The sequence below is a fragment of the Grammomys surdaster genome, unplaced genomic scaffold (assembly GCF_004785775.1).
Source record: "Grammomys surdaster isolate TR1022 unplaced genomic scaffold, NIH_TR_1.0 125561, whole genome shotgun sequence".
NCBI lineage: Eukaryota > Metazoa > Chordata > Mammalia > Rodentia > Muridae > Grammomys > Grammomys surdaster.
In genome coordinates, this window is record NW_021620408.1 from 1,382,403 (window position 1) to 1,408,622 (window position 26,220).

General features: G+C 51.8%; 1 protein-coding gene across 1 annotated transcript in view; it reads right to left on the reverse strand.

Moving 5' to 3' along the window:
• Nucleotides 1-12,463: 12,463 nt before the first annotated feature.
• Nucleotides 12,464-26,220, reverse strand: part of Ctnnbl1 (catenin beta like 1) — a 157,866-nt gene continuing 144,109 nt past the window's right edge. Inside the window, exons 14-16 of the mRNA XM_028786580.1 lie at nt 19,625-19,762; nt 19,395-19,467; nt 12,464-12,646 (exon numbers count right to left, since the gene is read on the reverse strand). Coding sequence (XP_028642413.1) covers nt 12,558-12,646; nt 19,395-19,467; nt 19,625-19,762 — 300 coding nt within the window. The 3' untranslated portion in view covers nt 12,464-12,557. The remainder of the gene's footprint in view (nt 12,647-19,394; nt 19,468-19,624; nt 19,763-26,220) is intronic.

Genomic DNA, 26,220 nt, shown 5'->3' on the forward strand with positions numbered 1-26,220 from the left:
CCTCTCCCTCACCCTCCTCTCCCTCATCCCCTCTCCCTCACCCTCCTTTCTCTCATCCCTTGCCTCCACACAGAGCCCCATCCTTTCCACGCCTCCCAATCACGGCAAACGGCCTCATCAATCATGTTCTCTCTAATTAACTTCTAATTTACCTCTTTAGTCAAATTTGTTTACAATCAGAGACAAGAAAACACGCAGCAGCCTGTGGTACGGATGAGGAGACCAGCTCCAGAGACCGTGAAGGATCAATCAGCCCTTGACCAGGCAGCAGCTCTGAGGCCCCGCCTCCTTCTGAGGGCGGTAAGGAGTGGATGGGACCACTGCTCAATGTCCTTGCCACCTAGAGCAGGCATGCACAGTCCTTAGCTTCTACCTATCCATGGATGAATCAACTCCAGCAGGTCTCCCGCCCATACATGGCGGTGTGGCCTCAGAAAGCAACTGGATACCTCTGCACTTCAGCTTCCCAGTTACAGATCGAGGGAAAGCCCCACCCACCTCACCCACTTCACAGGGCCATGGAGTTGCCTGGAGTCCCCAATTACTATCTGGCGCAGCTTATGACTCTGGGTGGGAGGGAGCAGGAAAAAAAATACCTTTTTGTTTTTATAGTTTGGAAGTTTCAATTGTTTCAGAAATTTGAACTAAACTCAAACTCAAGGGAAAGTCACAGTATGTGGCCAACCAAATGCACACTGTATTTTCTAAGACACAGTAGCCAGAATTGGGAGCTCTAGGCTCCAACTCACATCCACACTGTATTCGTGAGGACCTGAGGTTGTGGTTTTTGTCTTTTCCTGTATGTGTGTGTTTGTACTCGTGTGTGCACATGTGCGGCGTGTGGAGGGAGACCAGAGGCAGATGTCAGGTGTCTTCCTTGCTTGAACCACACTTTCTCATTTGAGACAGGGTCTCTCACTAAACCTGGAACTCAAGCATTTGGCTCTGCTGGCTGGCCAGTGCCCCTGGGGAGCCTCTTGTCTTCTGTTCTCAGCACCAGCTCTGAGCTCAGTTGCTTTGCACGTGAGTGCTGGGGACTCCAAACTGGAGTCTTCCTGCTTGCATAGCTGGGGATTCCAAACCTGAATCTTTACACCTGCATAGCGCTCTACTGACGGAGCCATCGTCAGCCCGAGGTTGTTTTAGATCCTGCCTCAGCTCCTTGTATGACCTGGACTCCACCTTCCCGCTCTGTTTCTGAGCCTTAGGTTGCCTCTGTGGCCTAATGCATCAGTGTGTTGAAAGGTGCATGGTGCCCCTGGGCCCACAGCTAGCTCCAGGACACACTGAAGTCTGGGGCTATGAAGAGGAGGAACCCTGAGATTTTGGGGGAGATTTTACATACTCCAATCAATGGGAGGACTCAGAAGACATGGAGACATTTTCTTGGGCCCATAGCCAATGTCAAGGGACAAACAAGTGCTGGGAGGTGGGGGAGGGTAATGATTATTAATGGCTCGGCAATAATTTGAGCAGTGGAGAGTACTCAGTCACCTTGGAGGAAACCTTCGGATGGGGGTGCAGGAGCTCAAAGAGCAGAGCGGAGAGAGGAACCAGAGCTGGGGAACAATGGGCTCTGGCAGGGGACCAAGGATCCCTGTGTGACTTTGGTCCCGTGCGCCTTGAGTCCCTGCTTATTGTTCACCAATCAGATCGTTGACTTCAGTGTGTACTTGATCTTCCTTCCTGCAACATTCACTCCTCCAGCTCTTCCCATGGGTGCTCCTACAAGTTGCAGCTCAACGTCTCTTCCTCTAGAACTCCCAGGAAGCCCTCCAACCATGACACACACACACACACACACACACACACATGCATGTGCACACACACATTCAGACACACATACACACATATGCACACTCATACACATAACATGCATACTCACACATATATACATGCACGCACACTCTCTTGCACACTCACTCACACGTACATACATGCATACTCACACCCACATACACACATGCACTCACATTCACACACACATACATGCACACACACATACATGCACATACACACATGCACACACTCACACACACATACATGAACACACACTCATACATACACACGTCACATATATGCAGTCTTTCTCACATACATGCAGTCTCTTTCTCACACACAAGCACACACACACATACACTCTCACACACACTTATTTGCTCTTTATGTTATCGCCTTGCTTATTTTCTTCTGTCAGGAGTTGATCAGGGCCCTCTGTCCTTCCTGTAGAGCCTTCCTTTTCACGAGTTCCTTGAGGGAGGCATTACCATCCATTATGCTAGATTTTTGTCTCCCAGGGTCCAGGGAGACACAAACCCCACACTTGTGTCAGTTTGAACTTCAAGTCACCCATCCAGCAGCGTCTATCTTGGTACACCCAGTGCTGGCACAGGAGAACATGGCCAACAGGGGCTCTGTCCTCACCTGCCTGCTTTCCTGCCCACATGCCACCACAGAACCTTATGGTGGACTTTGACTACTGTTAAGAAGGACCAAACTTTCTGGAGAAACAGCCTTGAGTGCCAGGCCAGAAGAGAGCCTGTCCAGAGCATGTGACCAGCCATGCTGTGTCCACTCCTGCCAAGGCTTGACCACCAGCTGTCAGCCTAAATGACACCTGCCTACCATGAAATTCTTGGATGGCTTTCGGAGGTCAACCTTGTGCCCACCCAGTTAGGTCCACGACTTCTCCATAGGCTCTTGAAGCCTGCCTGGCTGCTGAGGGTCTCCATGTTAGGGACAGCAGGGTCTTATTTGGGGCCAGGAGGCCAGCCTTGCCCAGTAGTCCCCAGACAGGATCACTGGTGGTGATCAGTGCTGAGAGGGGCCGATGCCGTCTCAACCCTGTTTGGTCATATTTCCATTTCCCCTTTGTTCTTGTACCGGCCTGTGTAATTAGGCGTCCAGGCCGCGCACTATCTCAGTTCTGAACGAACTTGTCTTGTTTAAACAGAACAGCACGGCTGTTCCTGATGGCTGCTTATTTTCCAGAAGAGAAAATAAGTTGTTGATGAAGGGAGCTTGGAGGCAGGGCATTTGGTTTCCATCCGTCAGTCTCTCAGGTGACCTGGATCCGCCATTTCCCCTCCAGGCCCCAGGGTTCTCATCTGCAGAACAAGGGGCTGTACTTTACTGTTTCAGAGCTGGGGCTTCGGATGAAGGGTTGGCCGAGCACCTACTGTGTGCAGCACAGCGCTGTGAACTGGTGCATCACTCACTCTGGTGCTGGAGGCAGAGGGGCTTAAATCCAAGGTGACATTTTTAACGCCATGTTTTTAATTGTAATCGCCATTTAATTAATGACAGTAATAACAGTAATAATGTACCACTGTCCTTTGCTTGGGATGATGACATTGTAGGGTGACTATCCTGAGGAGCTGGGCAGGTAGTGGGCCCTCCCCCTCCTCTTTCTCTCCCTTCCCAAGTTTATCTTCCCATCATGTGATCTTGTTGCCCTGAATTATAAACACCAATGTCACAATGGCCTCTCTCTCCTATTAGGGCAGCTCAGGGACAGTTCAGTCATTCATGTGTCCCACACAGCGAGGGGCTGGCCTGAGGAATAGATTGGTTGAGAGAAAGGACGCATAGATAGACAGACGGATGATGGAGAACATGGAGGCCAGCTTATGTTTCTGGAGACACAGCAGTCATTCCATGGGGTGTGTGTGGGGGAGTGTGGGGCCTCTGTTCTATGGAATACAGGTAGAATTTGACCATGAGCACCCACGAAAGAGTTGCTAACTCCTGGGCTCAGAGAAGCTGGAGCTTCTGAGAGGAGGGGCCTTGAGATTTTGGGTGAGCTTCATGTGCCCCATTCATAGGGAACGCTGACAAAATGTGATGTACAGATGTGTCGGGCCACACTCGCAGGGCTGCATGCATCACTCTTAAAACTTAGACATGTCTGAAGAGGGTCTAACCTTCTGACTCCACACAGCCTTCCGTATGCCCTCTACCTCTTTATCCTGAGGTCACCACTCTTCTGGAAGCCACCACCATGGCGGGACTTCGTCCTGGCTTCCCTGAGCAGCAGCCAGCTTCCACCCACATCCCAGATGGCTTTTTATCTCCTTCGTCCTCCCTGCCACTGTCCTGGACTCTGCTCTGCACTCTGGAGTGGCCCCCTGCCTGTCTGGCCTTCTCGTGGCTGCTTTTGCGCCAGTCTGGTTCTGAATTGTTCTCAATCAGCAATTACTGCCTTCCATGACAGAGTCAGTGCTTCGTCTGAGAAGCCTCACCTGATGCCCAGGAAGAAGGGACCACTGCCCACCACCTGCATGTCTGTGCCCGCTGCTATAAACATTCCAGGAAAGAGAATGCCAGGACATATTCTGTGGCCACGCCTGGGCTCAGAGTTCTAGTCTCAAGCCTCACTCGGAGTAGCTGAGCACCAGCTAACTTCTTCTCTGAGCCTTAGCTTCTCATCCACAGTATCAGGTTTTTGGGTCTGACAGGGCCCAGCTCAGAGAGGGATCTTTGAACCCTGACCTAAGCCTCCTGTGGCCACTCAGGAAGCCTATGCTGTCCTCCAACCCAAGACACAACACCTGGTCTTCAGTCCCAGGTCAGGCAAAAGCAAAGACTGTCAGTCATAACAGGCTATTCTAGGAACACGTTTCAGGCCCCAAGTTCAGGCATTCTTGTGTTTTTTGTTCTGACCACTTTGAGGGTCATTTGAGACAAAGCCAAGGGGATACAGAGGATGAGGGCGGCCTTGCTCCAACCACAGTGGCATTTCAGTCTCTCCTTCCCCCCTACCCCCACAGCTGTACTTACCCTCACACAAACCCCCTGCGGCCATTTTAGCCCTGTGTAATCATCTTCATTCCCTTTGCAGGTTAGAGGTGATCCAACTCCTTCCTGGGACAAAGTCCCCCCAGGCCACCCCCCCTCACCTCTGCATCTGCCACACATTCTTAACTACACATCTGTCTGTTGAGCGTGTGAAGCACACACCCGCCACAGGGCCTTTGTGCTGTTTCCCTTGCCGGGGATACCGCCTCCTGCCCCCAATCCTGATACCCCCATTGTGTCAGTCTCAGACAGTCTCCCCCAGGTCTTCTCTGATGATTCACAGCCGGGGTACCCTTCCTTTCAGCTACCCTCTCCTTCCCCATATTGTGCCCCAGCTGCCTTGCTGGCTTATAGGAAGGCAGCAGTAAGGTACCTAAGTGCCTCCTGCACTGTTCCCCACAGCCTGTCACAGCAAGGCCCAGACATGTGTCACTGAAGACCCTGCAAAGCCATGCTGCCTTCCACAGCCTGCTGGCCCAGTGAAGTCGGCTGGCGACCTCTCCTGAGGGCAGCGTGGAGGGTTGGGACCCAATTCTCTGCTCTAAGGTATGTATGCTTGCTTCTGTCTATGCCTCTGCTCCAGGGAGTAGAGAGGCTGTAGTGAGACCAGAACCAGCTGATGGCAGGTCAGAGGTGTGGGCAGCGGCTTGTGGTCCTGGAATATGGAAGTTGATTATACACAGTCTTGCTGCACACTCTGCTTCCGCGGGACCCTGACGGGGGGTATATTGATTGGTGAACAGAGATCTGTCCTTGTGGGTATGCTCAGTCCTTCTAGACAGTATAAACCGAGGTGCCAGCAGTCTGGAGAGGAAGGTAACCAAGCAGCAGCAGGTGAGGGTTGGTGAGATGGTACAATGTGGCTCAGCACTGTGCGTGGGATGTGCAGATGAGGGAAACTTAGGCTCAGGGAGGTAGAAGGACCTGCTCAGGGTCACACAGCTAGGGAGTGGCAAGGCTGGAATTTGAAAGGGTTGGCCATTGCAGGCTCTGTGCTGTGTGGTCACTGTCTAGGTGGCCACTGATAGACCCTGTGTGGAGCCCTTTGGATGACACCTTCTCCTTGTAGCAGCTAGTTGAGGAACCTGTCCTCTGGCTCCCAGAGGGCGGAGGTGAGACAAGGAGCAAAGACATCTGGCAAGGCTGCGGATGGTCACCTAATGGGCCTGATGACTGGATGTCCAGGCAGGTTGCCAGCTGGGCATTCTCACCAGCAGTGGGAACAACAGAGAGACCAGAGGATCTCTACCCAGCACTGCAAGGAGAGCTGTGTAACCTTGTGCAGATCCTTGACTTCTCTGTTCATTATTTCATTTGTAAAGCTGGTGAGGAGTCTTGTAAGACATCACTGGGCTCAGAGGTGTGCTTCCGTCAGTGGCCTGCGGCTCATGGACTTTCTGCTGGTGCTTACTATCACTCAGAATTTTCCCACCCTAGTCTTTTCATAGACTCCTAGTTTAAAGCTGGGCGTGGTGATTCACAATTGTACCAGAGAGGCTGAGGCAGGAGATTTGCTGTGAATTTGAGGCTACCCAGGGCTACAGAGTGTCAGATTGTCTCAGCCTCCCATTTTGATGACTGAGGCTTGGAAAAACACAACCCCAGCCCCAGCACACATGAGGACAAGGGAAAAGTGATACTTAGAGACCCAGGTGTGTATTTGGATCACCATTGCTGGGCCTCGTTTTTCCATCTGCTAAATGGGTCAGTCAGTCATGAATCAGGGAAATGACACTTGACAAGGCTTGGTCCAGTGAATATTTAGCTGGTACTAAAGAGTGTAGTAATTATATGGCAGCTGAGTGCTGGGTCTGCTAATCTAGACCATCTGCTAATCATAGCCACCTGCTCTGATGGGGTTCTATGTCCTCACTTGGAAAGCTCGATGCCCTGGGGCTTCGCTAGCTCTGAGGTTCCAGGGACTCCTTTATTTCTGAAAGCAGCTGCTCCTGAACTCAGCTCAAGTGAATTAGAGGGGAAGGCTGCAGGGTTCTAGTGTCACAAGGAGACTGTCAGTGACAAGCCACATGCCCCTGCCTCCTGTGGCTCTATGCTTGTCTGGATGTGGGAAGGACCAATGTCCCGAGGCCCAGGACAGGGCATGCATGTGGGAACACTGGGCTCAGACTGGTCACCTAGAAGCCAGGCAGGGCCGGAGGTGGGGTGGGTGGATTTATGGCAGCCGGGCTGTCCCCTGCAGCTCCTGCTTCTAATGAAATTTTATGGCAGGTGGAAATGATGGGACTCGGCAGCCTTAAAAGCACTTCTATTTATTCATTAAAGATATTTATATACTGAGCCAGGCTCTCCTCCGCCCCACCGGGCTCCTGCTGGCTCAGGAAATGGCTCCCAGGCCTCATTGCTGGGATGCTTCTGGGCAGGGCCTCCTGTGCAGAGCCTGGTTGGTTCTGCCTCCATCTTCCTACTCCAATCTTTAGTGGCAGCCCCTGGGGCTCGTAGCACCTGGGTCTCTTCACTGGTCCAGGCTCCACTGGTCCTTGGAGCTCCTTCTCACCAGCACCCTCCCCACCCCCCGCCAGGGCATGGTTTTAGAGTCAGGTCTTACCCTTCCCAAGCTCAGGACTCTCCTCCTCTGCCTGCTGCTGTGGCCCGATCCTGATCCGCCCTGCCTCTCCTTGAGTCCTGCCATTGTGGCCTCTTTGGTGCTTTCTGGAGAGCAATGTGTCGTCTTTGTGCCTCAGGACTTTTGCACACACATCTGTATATGGATCCTTCTGCTCTAGATTTCCTCTTCCCTGTCTCTGCTCAGGTTCTGAAGGGACAATCACAGAGGCCTTTCTAGGGCACTCAGCCTGGCCACTCCCTTGCTCCTCAGTCCTACCTGTGTGCCTTGCTTGCTTTTTTGACTCAGAAATTGTCCTCTGCATTTGTTTACAAGTTTACTGACTTGTGGTTTGTCTTCTGAGGTCAGAGCTCCCTCAAGGTAGGGATAATAACTGCCTTGTTCCTAGTGTCTGGCGGCTGTTGAGTAAAGGTGGGGGGACAGGTGAAGAATATACCTAAGTACCCTGTTGGAGCACGGGGTTGGGGGTTAGTCTATGGGGGGTTTCACAAAGCTAGCCAGCCTCTTAGTGAGACCCCAATAGTGAGCAGGTATCTCAGGCTCCTGGATTTCCTGGATGGGTTAGTTGGAAGTTGTGGTCAGGCACATGGCCTGACTTCTGTACAGTCTATATCAATGGCTTCTACCTATCTGCCTAGGTCCAAGAAGGCTAAGGACAGTCTGGGCTGACCCAGACTGGAGCTGTTCTTCCTTAGTCCCTGTCCTGGTGACTTTGTGAGGCTGTCTCTTGCCTGGGGTTGGGGTGATGGTGGTCAGAGTTCAGCTTCCTGGGGTGCAGTGGATTGTATCTATAAATAAAAGGGCCACCAGAAGTAGAGACAAGGCTTGACCTGGAGCAAGCTGGGAGACTAGGCACGACCCTTCCTCCACCCCTCTTTCACGGGACTTGGCCATGGGAAAGGCTCAAGTGACCATCACCCATGGCAGATGGAGCCAGGGGACCTACAGGGGCTGCAGCTGCCAGGTGGGGCAGGGGCTGTGCTGGAGGCTCCTGAACTCCTAGCTAGGGCTCTGCTTCTGGTATGTTCTGCACTGCCTTCTTTACTTCCCCTTCCTTCATGTAGGGAACTGTGGCTCTAGGATCAGGATCATAGGCCTGCCCTCTGGACCAAGGTCGCTCCAGGTCAGGTTGAAATGTTGGTAGTGATAATACACTGGCCTTGGGGAGGAATGTAGTGAAGGCCTGTGGCTTGTGGAGAGACATGGGGGCCACCAGCTAATGTACCACACATCCTGCAAAGACATTCTAAAACCCTGGAGTGACTCCCAAGAGAGATGTCGGCCAAATGCCATCAGAGCCTCACTGATCCAGAGCCACCTGTTCCCCAAGCAGGAGGACACAGGACATGTCCACACAGGTGACAATGACAAATGCCCTCTCCTCTTTGACTTTGCAACTCTCCTTTAGAATTTAAACAGACCTGTGGAATGATGGTCAACATGTTCACACACTGGTGCCTTAGCCAAAGATCAGCAGTAAGCGATGTGCCCATTAACTCGGTAGCTACATCAGGGCCCAGCTCCGTGATGAAGCTCGGCTGTTGGAGAGGGCAGGCATGTGCCATGTGGCAGACGTCAAATGGAAAGCAAGAGGTGGAACAAGATGAGCCCCTCCTGGATAGACCTGGAGGGGATGCCTGGTTTAGCCAGCAGGGATTGTTTCCTGGGAGAGTACTGAGTGGTTAGGAGACACATCTGGAGGGGAGATTTGTACGGAGTACCCTTCCAGGCCTTCACAAGCCTCTACCAAGGTTATGTGTTAGCTAATCAAGATGAAGGTGAGCAGGAGAAGCTTGCTCTTTTTCCTGGCACCAATAACGAAGGCCCACCGCTGTGATCCAACCAGTTTCCATGTGCACCAAAGAACACGGCAGATTGAAAATGTGGGCCTGCCTTTACCTCTGCTGCTGGGTAAGAAATCTCATCAAGAAGTCTTGCCTCTAGGAAAGCGTGAGTCTCGTCTCCCTGCTGACACTAAATTGACGCTTGTGGTAATAGCAGAAGGTGCCACCTGGGCACTGGTACTTACTATGGGTGACTGGGGGATGCCTTCCAGCACAAGACAACAGCCCCTCACAGAAAGGAATTCAGCCTGCATGCAAATCTCTCAGACTCGCCCATCTTGCTACCACTAGACTCAGGCGTGTGGACCCTACCATCAAGCAGCCTGTGAAGGAGGCAGACATGACCTTTCCCTCAAGAATTTCTAGCTAAGGTTTCTTAGATCACATCTGGATGGGAAAAGAAATACTACCTCTCTGAGGTGCTCTGCTCTGGGACCACTCAGCTGTGGACACAGGATGGACAAGAAGAAGGGAGAGCTTTGAGCTCCAAGGGTCGGTAGACTGGAATGCAGAGCCCAGAACCAAGGACAAGAGGATGGCCTTCACAGGAGCCCAGGGAGTCCTTCCAGGGCAGGGGTTGGATACATCTTAGTCATCTGTGAGTAGCCTCAGGAACTAGCACCACAGCCAGGATCCCAGGGTTCCTAGTTAGAAGAAAGACATGGGTCTGAGTTGCATTTAAAGGTCTCAGCTTTATGGAATGGGGCATTATGATCAGGACAGAAGTAATAATTCAGTAATTGTGTCTCGCTGGTCGGAGCCCCTGGAACTGTGCACTTTCCTGTTCCCATACGGACTAGACTTTGTATTCCCTCTCCTCTTATACCCATCAGAAAGGGCCCACTCATCATCTGTGAACCGTGTGTGTGTGTGTGTGTGTGTGTGTGTGTGTGTGTGTGTGTGTAGGGGTGAGGTATCTGGACACTAAACCCAGGGCCTTGTACAGGCTAATACAGGCTAAGCAAGTGTTCATGTGAGGGACTAAGGGAACTGAGTTCTGACTTACTTTGTCAGAAGGGCTTTTGGGGCAAGAAAGGACCTCAGGCAGCTTACGATAGGCCTGCAGACAGGTGGAGGGAGCCACTGACAGCGCTGGTGTCTGGAAATCCGTGAAGCCTGGCTCCCGGAGCTGGCTAATCTGCATATGGGCAAGAGACCTTTGGAAGCTCAAGATTGCAGAGTGCTGTTCACATATTGGGAAGATGGTTGGGTGGTAGGAGCAAGGAGGCTCCTCATGCAATGTTCTAAAATTAAATGTGAACTTGGATACCATGTGTGTTACCTGGCTAAAAACCAATGCAGTTTAAAAAATACAACTAGTATTGAACAAGCAATGAACAAAGGAGGACCAGTTTTAGCTGGAGAAGTCGGTGATTCCATAGGTCACCTGTACACACACTCTGTTCTGTGGACTCATTAAAGGTCACACCGACAGAGACAACACACTGAGACAGAAACCTTGCCGGCCAGTGCTCTGAGACTGGGAGAGTACAGAGAGGATCAGACAAACCTTGGTTTGAATCTGGGTTGTGGTTCACTGGTCACAGGCCCTGAGCCCTGTGTAACCCTGAGACCTCGACCTGAGTACTGGCTTCCCAGAGCTGGGGATGGGCAGGCCAACAGGGCTGCTGCAGAGAGAAACATGGGCACGAAGCAGGGGCAAGAAGTAGGTGTGGTGTAGCTATGATGGCCAGAGGTGATGGAAAAGCTGTAACCGGTGTCTAGCCTGCTTCTGCCATGCCACTGGGATGTTCCTCAGTTCATGATGGGATGGATACACCCTCTCCATCTTCACACAGCCTTCCAGAGCTGACACACATCAGGGCCTGCTCTGCCTGTGCTGGGCATCACATGGCTACCACCAGACACCATGTGTGTAGGTGGCTGATGCCTGGTCCCTTGCGGTTCAGTAAGTACAAGAAGCATTGTGTGGCATCGGGACCCACAGGCCCTTGCAAGGGTGTGGCGCTCCTTGCAGCTTCTTTGGTAACTGAGGGCCCATGCTTTGCTGTGAGGAACCTCTGGGTTTCCGCTGCTTCTCCACTCTCCCTGGCATGTGAGGACTCTCCTCTGAGGATGGCTGTGATGTTGGTGGGGTGGTGGTGAGGCCTTCATTTCACCTCAGCCAGGAGGGAAGACCACACTTCCTAAGCTACAGCCCCACAAGATGGAAGGAAGTCAGTATCAAAGCTACCCACCACATCTGTCAGCGTGGACTCTTCATTCCCATGAGCACTAGGGTACTGTCAGCCTGCTCTGGGGATGTCACAAGGTCAAAACCACATATCCACAGGTCAGACTTGAGGATTAGGTCAGGGTCATCTGCTGACCTAACCCACACCCCTGATCCCTATGCTCAGAACCTCTCAGGAGCCTAAAACACCAGCACCAGGGGCACGTACAGATTATCACTATTACTGTTGTTGTTATTATTATTTGGTTTTTTTTTTTTTTTTGAGACAGGGTTTCTCTGTGCATTCCTGGCTGTCTTGGAACTTACTATGTAGAGCAGGTTAGCTTTGAACTCAGAGATCTGCCTGCCTCTGCCTCCCAAGTGCTGGGATTAAAGGCGTGCACCACCATACTCATCCAAGAATAAAATCTTAGGTTGCAAATGGTAATGTTCAAATTCCCTCAAGTCTTACGGTAACTCTGTGGGAAGTACACTGCAAGATCAGAGAAGCAGAGCAGACTGAGGGTTGATGGTTTAGCAGCCCCCTTCCCTTAACAGCTTTACTAGATACAAACCACATCACTTGATTTGTCCTCTGAGAATGTACAACTCAGTGGTATCAGTGTGCTCACATACATGTAACCATCCAACAACCAACCACAGAGCGTTTCCACCACCCTGTGAGAAAACCACTCACCCTTGGACTGTTCCTCACCTCCATTCCCGGACTCCCAGCAGCCACAGATCTGTGCTGTGTCTACAGGCTTGCCTACTCGAGGCATTTCAAGCCAGAAGCACTGGAATTGCAGTGTGCTGGCACTGCAGTGGCGGGCGGGCAGTCCCCTGTGCCTGCCGTTCCAGAACCCTGTTCAGACTGTGTGCACTAATGTCGCCTACAGTTGCTGCCCACACCAGGTGCCCCCTGTCACCACCTACAGTTGCCGCCCACACCAGGTGTCCCCCCACCCCCAGCCTCTCTGGCCTTCCTCAGGTGTGCCTGTGCTCACTTGAGAGAAGTGGGTCGGGATTGGTGGGAAGCTGGCGCATACAATGTCAGCCCCAGGATACCAAAACTAGCTTTAATTTGTTTAAGTCATACAACTGTAAAAATGGTTTCCAGGGAGCCAGGGGTCCGCGCTGTCATGCTCTGCGTAGCATTCTAGAAGTTCTCCAACAAGCCCAGGATGCGCTTCTGCTCCGCCTCCCGGAACTCAGGGCTCCGGCCATCTCCAATGTTCTCTGCGTACTCTAGGGAAAAAGGACAGGGTGAGTTAGGCTGGCCCATGTGTGTGGTCCCCTGAGCTGAGTCTCTCCACACTGTGACCAAATCTTAGTGTGCATCAAGGCGAGGCTTGTGAGCCTCTGAGGACCAGCTCTTCATGGCAGCTACACCCGTAATCCTGGAGGCGCTCTGTGAGACGGGTCGGACTCACCTTGGCACCCCCACGCCTAGCACATCAGTCTCCACCCTTCACGCCATCACTCAACGCAAGCCTAGTGGGCACTGACATGCCTCAACACCTGCATCCCTCACCCACTCATGCTGTGGCCCCACCCCCACATGAATGGGATGGGATGTGACTCTTACAAAGGTCTCTGGGGAACAAGGAGGGCCTTAGTTTTGCCACATGGGAACATTCTTGGCTTGTTTCTCATATGCCAAAGACCAACTTTGATCTTGGATGTCCCAGCCTCCAGAACTTTAAGAAAATAAATTTCTTCCTTTATAATAAGGTATGCCACCTCAGGCACTTTGTTACAGTAGCACAAACCAGCATGCATGCTCTACTCGAGTTTGTGCTTTGCAGTGAGAGGACATGATCAACAGCATGGAATCACAGGAGAACATCCTAGAAATGCAAGGACTGAGGCCCACTCTGCTGCTTAAACAGGAAACCCTGAGGGTGTGTCTCAGCACTAGACTGCTTGGCTGGCATGAGCAAGGCTGTGCATTCAATCCCTAGCACAGCAAGAGGAAAAGAAGAGGAAGAGAAGGGGATTTGCTTCTACAATGCCTACTTTCCAGTGAGGGTGAGAAAGGACATGTAAACAAGAATACATGGCGGCTGCCAGGAGCTGTGGGGGAGGGAGGCTTGCTGAGAATCCGTGAGGTCAGTGGAGGACTGTCTAGCGCTGGGGCATCGAGCAGTACTTCCTGCTTGGGCGTCAAGCTCTGGGGGGTTAACAAGGCCCACATCCTCTCTTTGTCCCAGTGTGATCATTCTGATTCAATTCTCAACGGATGCTCCAAGTCACTTCCCTGGAGGGAACTCATCCCAGGCGCACAGAGCACAGAGAGCAAGTCTGTGAATGCCCTGTGCCCATGGCCACCTCAGCAGGCCTCTCAATCAGGCTGTGGTAGAGGAGGCAAGGCTGGCTGATGAGCCACACCCTGGCAACATTCATACTTACTGGTGCCTGGTTTTACAGATGTGGCCAAACCACAGGCAGGTGGAAGGGCCAGTTCTGCTCAGAGAAGCACCCGAGGATATGAATGAACTGAGGCGGCTTGCCTAAGTATGGCTTGAGAGAAGAGGGGGAATTTACCCATAATCCACAGTAGAAAGAAATGGGGTGAGGCTGGTCCTCCAAGTGGCAATCTGCGAGTAAAGTACTACCCTGCCCTTGCCTACTCCTAACCTCCGGAAAAATCTGCTCCAGGAGCTTCCCAAATCTGTTCGTTCCACAGGGCAGGCCTGGCTGCACTGCTGTGCTGAAGGGAGGGCCTCAGTGGCCAGGACAGGCGTGGGGTGGACTGGGCACTTCAGAGTGGTTCTCAGAAACACATGCAAGCCAAGAGCAGGGAGCTGCACAGAGAGCCGGCCGAGGCTCCCCCACTGTCTCCCACAGTGTCTCTGGCAGTCTGTATCCACAGCAGAGCTGGGCCATAGTCTGAGCTCCCAGCCTCCACCTTCGTTTCTGGGGTTCTGGTTAGAGTGGATCTTGGTGCTGGCTACTGCCGGTTATTTCAGCTGCTGCAGCAGTTGATAAATATTGAACAGATTCCTCCCAGAGGTCTTGCGGGGAGTTCTCTTTGCCGTGTGTGGAAGGAAGAGGAGAGATGCTAGCTGAAGGGAGCACTCTGGGGTAGGGAAGAGTGATGGAGGACCAGGGAAAGGGAAGGGAAGGAAGGGTGGGTGAGGGAGAGGGAGACATCACCACCCTTCCCTACCTTCATAGCATCTGAATAAGGGCTTTGCTGGAGCTCTAACCCAGGCAGCAGTGCTGAACGCATAAATATTAAAGCAAACTTTAGACAGCAGGTTTACCACACAGACATGGAATACAAGCTGTTCTGTTTATGTTGAGAGGGAGGGGGAGGGGGTGGGGAGGGCAAAGGCAAAGCTGTTTTCCAGGCAGGGGTCTGGACCAGTGCGTGCAGCCTACTCAGCCTTACGAGATGCAGGATGGAGGAGGGAGGGATGGGCAGGCCAGCATCTCCACACTGAAGACCTCATTGACACACACCAAATACAAGACATAAACTGCCAAGGCAGGTCCCTCAGGTCCATAGTGCTCACTTGACAAAACTGGGGCTGGTGACAGGCTTTAGCAGGACATGTTGCTGGGCCAGGGGAACTTATTAAGGACACCCTCTGAGAGAGGATATTGCTGTTGGAGCTCACTGGCCACACGGCCATTTTAACTGGCTGGTAAAGCATCCACTCGTTACTGTCTGGAGGCTGGATTGCATTGGCCACAGCTGTTCTGTTGGTTCCTCAGTCCAGGCTGCTGCCAGCTCCAGGCCAAGGAAGAAAGGACTCCATGTAATGAGCACATCCTTGCTCCTACACACCCAGCACACTTCAGCTCACAACAGGCACCGGGTGACACGGGCCAGGGGTGACACCACTTAACCCCAACAGTCCTGGTGTCCTTACGTGCTCAGTAGTCATCCTGCACTCCAGGACTTCTGGACGACCACAGATAACACATGATAAAAGTGTGGCTAAGCCTGGCCTGGTGTCAGGGGCCTGTAATCATGGCTGCTCAGGAGGCTGAGGCAGGAGGATCACAAGTTCAAGATCTGCCAGGGCTACAGAAGGAGAGCCTCTCTCAAAAAAATAAAACAAGAAGAAAGCTCAACAAACTCCTAAAACCAAAACAACAACAAAGTTCAAGAAGGATGGCTAAGAGTGTGTGTGCATGTGTGTACGTGTGTATACGTGTGTGTATGTGTGTGTGTGTCAGTATAGTACTACTCTTCCTTTGAGGTTGAATTTCTGTCAAAGAAAAGACTAAGACCCACCTTGGTACACAGCTCACTCAGTGGTGAACACGCCCTGCTCTGTGTCAGGTATCAAGGGTGGAGGTAGGAAGCCACCACTATCCTCAGGAGGCCACAGGGGGAGCTGCCCTTCTCAGTTCCTTCAAGGGCCTGTTTGGGGATGGTTGGACCAGGGAGCGCAGAGTAAGCAGTCTGCAGAAAGCAGGGCTTTAATGAGCCATCAATTATTCCGGTGCTCTTGGCACCCCCCAACAGAAAAGGAGGGAGGAAACCATGAAAAAGGGGACTAAAAGCCCTGGGAAAGTCCCCTGCTGGGCCTGCCTCATCAGCGGTTTCCTGAGACCTCAAGGGATACATCAGCTGTCATCCTGCCAGCAAAACTTAGGAAATATGTAGGCCATAAAATCAAAGAAAAAGCTCTCATCTAATTAGTATGTTAAAAAAAAGGAAGCAACCCAAACTGAAAAACAAAATTAAAATCAAAGAGGACAGAGCGATGAGCTGGTGTTCTTTACGAGGCTTTGTTTCTTCACTCATTTTGATGGTGCCGGGCAGGGGAGAGACAGGGAGGAGAGGAGGGCAGGGCAGGCTTCGTGGGGTGGCCTGCACAGAGCTGGCCTGATTTACACCCTGTCCTCTAATCTCAACGCTGACCTCGCTGACCTCGACCTCACATTGCCAAGCGGCAGGCCCTGAGGGTCCTTCTGCACCCTGTAAGGGGTGGGTCATAGATACGGTACAGGCTTTGACACAGGGCACAGGGAAAGGCTCCCCTGCCATGTAAGAGCCCTCTGCAGGAGGGGGCTGAGACCCTCTTATTATAAAGGTCAGCAGCATGTTGCAGGCCTTCTTGACCAGGTAATGGTGTCCAGTTCCCTGCTGTAACTGTCACCCACACACTAATGGCTTCAAATATCCAAACCATCCCCTGTGAGCTCTAGTGAGGCTACAGACTGCTGGCGAACAGGGTGATGCCGTTACTGTATGTATCCCAAGCTCGCTATGAACCCAAAGAATTCATAATCTGTCATAATACCACTGCCTCACCTGCTGAGATCTAGTCCAGGTCACTGACACCCGCCAGGACTCTGGCCTCCACTCCTCTGCCTGGATATGCTTGGGTTGTTCACTGCCCTCCTGACTGACTGCTACTCCATACCTCCATAGGTACAACTCTTAGGTGGCACTTAGCCCGCTATGCCTGTGATCAACAAGGAGAAGGACCGCAGTCTCTTCTGGGCCAGAGCGGTGTCCACTGAGTGACTAAATTGTAACTGGTCATTGACCCATCTGTGTCCCTCAGACCTACCTACTCCACGAGGGTAGGTACTGGGGACACAGTGCCTAGCTAGCACCTAAAGAACCAGGGGGAATCTTAGGAGACATCAGTGCCATTAATCACTACAGAGGCGGGCTTGGATGAGCAGTGCTGAGACACTGTTGAGTTCCTGTTAGGAGCCGACTGCCCCAGGATTGGGAGACACGTGAATAAGGCAGCAACACCCCTTATATCATGGAGCTTCCATTTTAATGCGTGAGACAGATCAAATGAGTAAACAAACACATAAATAAAAACAATTACTGACTGTGATAAAAGGCTTGGGAGGAATACAGATGGAGCGGAGAGGAGAGATTCAAGCCCGCCTCAGGAGGCTGAGTGGGTGGGTGGGACTTCCTGCAGGGCTGGCTGTGGTCAACGCTGAGAGAACTGGGCTTGGAAGGAGGGTGTGGGGTCTGGTTAGAGGTTGCGGGGAAGGAAGCCACAGCAGAGAGCAGCTGCACCCCCCCCCCGCCCCTCTGAATGCTGTCAGCATCTACAGCATCTAGGGTGAGCCAGTACGGGGGGGGGGGGGGGCAGAGGCTGGCTTGAACGGGATGTTTTGAATGACCTAAGGCATGCACAGAACAGTTCAGCGAGGAAAACATCCACCTACTATGTTTCAAGCCACTACCAACACTTTTTCCTTCCTGGAAGCTCGCTGTTTTGACTAAAGGGATAGAGGTGTGGGGAGAAGCCTGAAAGCAAGACAGCAGAGCCGAGGGTGATCAAAAGCTCTAATTGAACATGTAGGCGTTGGAAGTAAATGGCATTTACAGGCTGGAGGTGCAGTCATCGCACCCTCCTCCCCACCTCCCCCCAGGAGGCTGGCTCACACTAGTGAATTCATGAGGCTCTGATACTGACGGGAACACCCAGGGTCCTCACAGGGCCAGGACCACTCTTCTCTTTGGAGAGCACAGCAGAGCTAAGGCCTCGTAACAACTGCCCATCATCGTCAGAACGGACACCATGGGTACCACGCCTGCAGCCTGCTAGGGCTGCACCAAGCGTATGGCTCCCAGCCCCATGCCTCCACTCACACTGTTCTTTCCTCTTGGACTGTCGCTGTCTCAGCCCCAGACCAGCTTCACGCCACTTCCCTTTGAGGCCTCCCACAGGCCTTCGGCTGAGCCTTACTGACGAGCATGACGAGCACGATTACCTGACGTTGTATGACCATCGTTTACTGAGCTTATTGAGACGCAAACAGTTCCCATCAACGGCCACAGTCACCTCCTTCACCTGCATGGTACACAGAGCCTGGGTCTCCTCCTGAGCTGACACAGCCATCGCAGAGCCAGGAGACAGACCTGGAGCTGGCCCACAGCTGCCCATCTTCCCTTCCTCTCCCTGCAGGGAGCTACCTCGGCAACTGAGATGCAGAGCCTCAGTCAGTGCAATCCAAGCACTCAGTGCACAGATCAAGGTCCAGGAGGAATGTGGCTCTGTCTGTCCACCAACCCGACAGGACAATGAACTATGGAGTCTTCCTGAACGTCTAAGCCCATCATGTCCCAGTTAGTGCTGAGCCGAAGTGGCCCACGATGTCCCTGCAGCCTGGGCTCAGTATAGACAGTCTGCCTTGTGACTGAGGCTCACTGGGTAACCAGAAGCTTCTCCAGAGCTACTCTAGTCTGGTCAGCTCCAGAAAAAGACCCAGGAGCACTTGGGAGATATCCTTGAGAACGAAGGAAGGAGAAGTGTTCACCTTTAATGCTCAGTGTGAAGCCAGCAGCACCTCGCTCAGCCTTCCCCCATTCTTCCTCAGTGTGAACACTGGAAAGGGATGGTGCTGGCACAGGGTGAGGCAAGCCTTGTTAAGACCCCAACCACCTCAGAGTCACTGCTCGGCCTGCAGAGCTTCTTGTCATGCATGTCCTCCTTCTCTGAACTACTCTATGTGGTCAAGAACCACGTCCTTATTTTCTGCCTTGTGGCTTTAGTGTGCGGGTGTAATGTGTAAGTACCTGTTTGTGTGAGTGCATGCTTGTGTGTGCATACACGTGGAGGCCACAGGTTAAAGTTGGGCACCTTTCTCAATGAGCCTGAACTGACAGGTTCAGCTAGACTGGCTGGCCAGCAAACTCCAGGATCCTCCTGACCCCACCTGCCGACGTGTGCCAGGCCTTGCACATGGGTGGTGGGGATCTGAACTCAAGTCCTCCTGCTATGTGAGGCAGAGCACATCCCCACCCTAGGGGTGCTTTAGAAGCAGACGGTCCTGAGCCCTGCTGCCTCTCACCTGTGCTTAAGTTATGGAGCTGGAAGGGGAGACAGGCAGCAGGTTAACTGTCTGAGCTTGACGCAGATGACCCGGCACAGTGACGTGTAGAAGAGCCAGCCACTTTCTGTCCAGAACATCTGGGGCACCAGTTACCGGGGACACTCATGAGGTCCAGTGAGCTTGAGCGGCCCCCAGAGACACAGCCCAGCAGCACCCAACTCACCCTTGATGATGTGCCTTACGATCTTGATAGAGCTGCCACGCATGTTCAGGATCTGGTGAACCCGCTGGCGAATCTAACAAGGACGGCAAAGAACGGGATGGGGAAGAAGTCCCTAGGGTACAGTGCCATCCTCACCCCTCCGAAACCAAGGACCCATAGTGAGGGGACTGCAGGAAGCACTGTGCTTCTAGCCATGTGGGTGGCCAGGAAGGAGGAAGGCACCCTCCTACCTGGGGGACATTGGCATTGCAGACCTCCGCCATGATGTAGCAGATGTGCTGCAGGATGAAGAGGCCGGCGTCCAGGCGCCGCAGGTAGAACTCGTCCTCCATGTCGTTGTCTATGATCTCCCCACGGCGCACGATGTCCTGGAAATGAGCAAACACGAGTAAGCGCTGGGTAGCACTCGGAGAGGCCACGGATGAATCTCCAGTCTGGTCACACTATACAAAGAGCAGCACTACACAGCAGGGACAGCCCTCGTCTCTGTCCTGAAGCATCTTCCTCGTACTCCTCATTCTACATGGACCATGGAGTCCATAAAGACAAGCACAAAGCTCCGCCCGATTTCCGTCTGATTTCCTTTCTGATGACTTGGGGCCAAAATGATCTCACTCCTCTGCATACTGCATACTCCATCCCAGAAAAGCTGGAGAGAAGCAGCCTAAGCAAGTACCAGCTTTTCTATTTTTTATAATTTAGGGTTTTTGTTTTGTTTTTCCAAGACAGGGCCCCCCTCCCTCCCCTGGATCTCACTATATAGACCAGGCTGGCTCTGAACTCACAGAGTTCCACCTGCTTTTGCCTCCCAATTCCTGGGATTAAAGGTATGTGCCACCACATCTGGCTAAAATTTAGTTTGCTTAAAAAAAAAAAAACAGCCTAACTGGAGGCTGAGGAGACGGCTTAGTGGGTAAAGTGCTTGCATATAAGCCCAAGGACCTGAGCTCAGGCCTCTGGGACCCTAGGAAACAGCTAGCATGTGGGTGGATACTTGTAAGCAGTCCTGGGGTATGGGGGTGCAGACACAGAGGACCCCTCAAGCCCACTGGCCAGTCAGTCTAACCTAATTGGTGAGCTCCAGGTTTAGTGTGAGACCATATTTCAGAAAAAAAGGCAGAGAGTGGTTATGGGAGGAGACATGTGGACCTCTGACCTCCACACACATGTGCACACACATGCAAATGCACTTGCACACACACATCCAAACAAAAATTAAAAAGTAGTGTTTGACACGCCATACTCGTCCAAGATTACGAAGCGCAGTACTGAGGTGGAAGGGCCGCACGAGGGGGTGAGTGGCTCTTTTCTTCCACTGCCTTCATCTCTGTTTCAGGAGACTGGGACTGGCCTGTCAGTTCTTTACAAAATCCTTTGGTCTACATCCACCTTCCTCCTCGCCCCTCTTCCTTCCACACAGGAGACGTGCTGCTTCAGCCTACCCACGTTCATGCTGCACACGTAACTTCTCCGAAAGGTATACACTCCTCCACTCTCGAGCACAAGAACCTAGTCCCTTTCTCCCCATCCTGCCTGTCCAGACAACAGCACTGGCCTATGTGTCCCCTAGCTTCTGTTATATCTGCCACAAGATACAACTGTCCCATTGTTTCCCACAAGCCCGTCATCCCTCTACACCTCTGAAGTGATGACAAGCTCTCTCCAAGACCTGCCAGACTGTCTGTACCCCTCTTCCTTTGCAGCCGATTCTTATTTTAAAAAACAATTCCAAAATGAAACAGGCTTATAGAGACACCATGCACATACCATGCTGCTCTTCCAAGCATGGGCTGTGATGCAGCAGTTTTTACTGACCACCATCCTGTTCAACACTGCAGCACTTCTAGAAAACCACCCCTCCCCCAACCTGTGGTCAAGCAGCACGGACTGCTGGGAAAATTCTCGCCCCCAGCTTGGCCTCGTGTTTCCCCCTACATGGACCCTGAATGTCCTCAAGTCCATACTGTTTTTAAGCAACCTCTTCTACAAAGCCTTTCCTGATTATTTAAGGTAACTGCCTGTTTCTTCCTCTATATTCCATGAGCACCTGAGACAACATGACCTCTCTCTGTGCACCTCTGCCACAGACTCTGACATCAGGGTGGACTGAGAACTCCAGGAGGCTGGGTGGGGCCCAGGGTGAATACGATCCGAAGGTTTCTCTGCTGTGGGCCTGAGCGCAGAGAATGGAGGACTCGAGAGTCTGCTCCAATGTGGGCCAGTCTAAGACCGCACACTTGTGATGACAACGGCCCGTTTTCTAATTCCCAGGCTATTTTTATGGCCATGGCTACTTCTGACAACACAGGCTCCTGTCACAGGGAGCCCTGGGGACACTAGAACTGGAAGGCTTAGCACATGGCCGTCAATCTCCAGCAGGAGCCCTTCAGAGACCACTTAGTCGCAGATAATGCACTTCTTTATTTACCCGGGGGGCCAGCTTGCGGCAACGCAAGGCTACTTTTCATCTCGCCCCTAAAGGCCTGTCTACAGGCAGAGGGCTGCAAGCTGCCCTGTCTGGGGATCACCACCAGGAAGCCTCAGCCTCACTCAGCAGCCAATTTCTTGGTAATCTGGTAATCTCGCTAATGCTCATTCAGTAGTCAGAGAGCAATGCTGATGCCACAGCTTATAAAGAACCTCATTCTCCTCTCACACAGATCCTAACTTCCTGCTCCAGGGGGAGGCCCAGGCATCACCCCAACTTCCATTCACAAAAGCATCTGGTGCCTGTACTGTGCATTTCTACATCACCACAGAGTTTAAGGTCTGATTATACATACATCTCCTTAGGAGCAAAATTAAAGGGGAAAGGGAAAGGATTATTAATCCCATTGCACAAATCAGAAACCAAGGCACGCGGAGGTAAAACTGTTCATTATTCGTAATTGCCCGTTAACAGAATACAGACTCCCTGAGGGGGGGGCACTTGTCTGATCCACCTCTCTGTGGAGATGAGTAACAGTTCAGGACCTGACCTTATTAAATGTCTAGGAGCAAGACATATTACCCTAAGGCAGAGAAGAGAGAAAGAAAAATAAACAGGGGAGAGGAAAAGGAAGTAAGTTTCAGGAGGGACTGGAATCCCGGCATCCACTCAGCCACACCTAACTGTGCCAGTCACCACCATGTGCTGAGCTGGGACTGCAGAGGCTCTCAGTGTCAGGAACTTTACGCACAAGAGTGAACCATTTCTGAAGGCAGCACAGATACAGGACACGTACCCGGCATGAATCCTGTAGGCCTCAGAGGTTGGACAAGGCCTGAGGGAGCCAGGAGAGGCAGAGCCTCAGAGCTGGAATCTGAGTTTCATAGGACATTCTAGACACAAGAACAAGAATTTCTATGATTTTGATGAGGCTAGCCTGGTCTATATAATGAGACCCTTTCTCAAAAAAATAAAACAAAACAAAACAACCAACAGAACCCAACCTACTAGAAAACGAACACCTAGAAATCATGGTTAGGAGAGGCCAGCCTGGTTGGCCTGGGACAGCAGAGTGGTGGAATGCCATGTGTGGACAGAGTAGAGGGAGGGAGCAGGGGAGTGGCTTTGTTTGCGACCTCTCAGGAACCAGCAGCTCACATTAGTTCTGATAGATTACTATAGGAGAGACACAAAGGAGGCAGTGCAAATAATGATCACTGCTAGGTCACCCACCCACGGAAGCGAGCAGCTGAGCCCCTGAAGGTGGCCCAGCTTTGGTGTCAGGCAGTCACTCCTTACTCCCCATGGGCTCTCACACACACCATGGTTAGACCAGCTCAAGCAGGGCCACCTCCCAAGGCCAGGCTGGCAGCACTGGAATGCAGACCTGCACCTGTGCTCTCCACATCAGTGACCAGCAGGCACTGAGTCACGTCAGTGACCAGCAGGCAGAATAACAAACGGAGACGATAACAGCCTCTACAATGAGGCTGGGCCAGTTGCTTGTGTTCCTCTCAGTGGCCCAGTGCCCCAACAGTGCTTCCTGACACATTTACCCTACAACCTGACTTTTTAACTGGACAGGACACTGTGTCTCCAGGCTTCTCCATGCTGTTCAGTAGAACGCACAGACCCAAGAGAGCAACACCAAGCTCCACCTGTCCCTCTTTCTCTTTCCTGGAAGCATCTCCAATGTCAGTCCATTCAATGTTCAACTCCAAACAGCCTTAGGATTGGAAGGTAGAATCTTCAAGTGCAGGTCCGAGAGAAGACAACAGCTCCTCTCCAGGAAGGGCGTGACCGTCACTGACTGCTCTGAGCCAGGCTGGCCTCTCAAGGCCAGGTGTCCACCCTAGCAGTTTCAGTAGTGCCCCAGAAAGTGCTGTGCAGTGAGGCCGAGATTTCGGGATGGCACCTTATCTAGCCTGTTACAATTCTGGGCTGTGGGTTTGGGGACACAGAACACAAACATATATTGCTTAAGGGGAAACAAAAGAAACAGTTTCCATGTCACTCAGATGGGAAGCAAGTAAGGTTGGAAACACTTTTTTCCAGCCCACCTTCTCAAGTTCTGTTCTGTTTGCAAAGGACACCAGACAGCAAGTCTCTGCCTTTCTCTACCCTTAGTCTTTGGATGGACATGGGTAACTTCAGGCTGATTAATGAACTTCTGACTCCTTTTCTTGATTTTCTAAGACACAGATTCCAAGATAAGAACTTGATTTGTTTACCCAGCATCTTGGTGCCACGACGTCAACATCTGACAGGCACTCCAAGGGTGCCTGAGACTCCCAAATGACTGTCAGCACAGCTCAAGTTGTACAGCTGCCTGGGACTTGTGTCTGGGGAATACAGAAACTTAAGGATTTAAAATGTTCACTGTGAGCCTCTCCGTCCAATTTCTTTCCTGGTGAACTGATCCTATAGTGATGCAGGGTCTTAGGCATGCCATGATTTTGCTGTATGGACAGATAAGCAAACACGCAAGGCAGCTGGGCTACACTGAACAAAGCACACCGACAGGTAAGGCACACTTCGAGAATGACTGGACAAGGGACAGGTGGTGAGTAGCCTTTGCACAGTCTACCCTACAGCCCAATTGTTTTTTTTTTAGCACACTGACACAGATACTAAGCTAACAGACCACCCAGGACTGAAGTACCTTCCTAACCCGGTGTCAGGATTTCTGCCTGTTTGAGGTTGTGTGGATGGCCATAATCAAGGGAGCCAGTTCAAGAAATGCCTGGTGCTGAAGCCAAACATTAACACCAGAGCAGGGCATGGCAGTTAACCATTCAGATCACCCTCCCATAAGTAAATTAAATCTTCCTATAACAAACACACAGGCCCTGGGGCTGCCACTGCACTGGGCAGATAATTCACAAACAACCTGGGTATGCAAATCAAGTGCTCCTCCGCTGAGACTGTTAAAGAGACATTCCAAGAGTCGGGGTGCACATGCCACCCCATTTACCACGTTTCACAATGAGAATCTCTACATATGTTGGACTGCACATGGAACAAACAGGACAGGAATGAAAGTTACTGCTTTCTGCCCTGTGTGGCCCCTGCTGGGCATGGGCAGCGGGTTCCACCTTCAGATTCCGGAGGGAAAGGCTGAGACATATCACGTGACTATCGTAGACCTTCAGTGGGAGAGTTCAGCACACTTCCCTGGTATGAGGCCTTTCCATTAGTCTGTCTACTTTCAGCAAAAGTGCCAGTTTCCTGAATGCCAAGCTGCCCTGGATGAATCACATTTCTTCCTCTGAACCCCAAGAGGTATGACCTATGACTATATCCACATTCCACACTGGAAGCTCAGGGCAGAGAGGCCCACACACTAGCTCCAAGCCTGTGTTCCCTTTCATAGTGTAAAAGAGCATCGTCTTAGTAGCATGGACCCACTCCAGCATTAGTGGATGAGTATCTGGGCACTGTCTTTAAGTTATACGGGAATTACTGTAAACCAGGAGCATTAAACAGGGATTCTTGGCCTGCCTTTCTCCAAGTAAAGAAGATGTTTAGAAATGAGAGGAGGGCTGGGATGTAGCCCAGTTGGAGAGTGTGTACTTCCCACCTCATGCTCACGAAGCCCTTGGGTTTGAATTTCAGCCATCTTATCATGGTGGCCTAGGCCTGCATGGCTATCGCTTGAGGGGTGGAGGCAGGGGACCAGAAACTGAGGACAATCCTTGGCTACACAACAGAGTTTAATGCTGGGCTGGCACACATGGGACCGTGTGAAAGCATGGTAGGTGGGGGAGGAGAAACTAGAGCTAGACCAGAAGATTCCATATTCAGTTTGGGAGACTGAGTGGGAAGACACCCTGCTAGGCTTTGTTTTGCTCACTCTGTACACGAGGGCTGGGATAAAGTCTTAGATGGTAATTGAGTGAATGGTGTGCTGTAAGTGGAACAGATTGCAGTTCCCAGCAGCAGGAGCCTGTCGGAGGGTTGCTAAAATAAACAGATTCCTCGCCACAGACACCACGGAGGGGAATGTGGAGCGTCAAGGTGCTATTACTGCAGGCTGGCATGTTCTCTCTTTCAGCTGCATCTCCACTTAAACGTTAACTTGTCTTTAGAAGCAAAACCAAACCACCAGTTTCTCTTGTCTCTCTCTGGTCACAATCCCTTGGAGTGCTCTGAGGATGGCATTTCTCATCTGCCCTGACAGGTAGCGAGCTAGCTGTCTCTGGCTGAGGCAAGGGGACGGTCATAAGGAGGTGGCTGTGAACCCTCCACATGCAGCCCCAACTGTAAGTGGTAAAAGGAGACAAGAGAAATGCAAATGCCCCCAAATAAAGCCCTTCCTCCAAATGTCTCTAAAATAGGGTGTGGATCCTAGAAGCCTGTCCTCTGGATTGGGGAAGCTGAGGCTGGGAAATAGTGTAG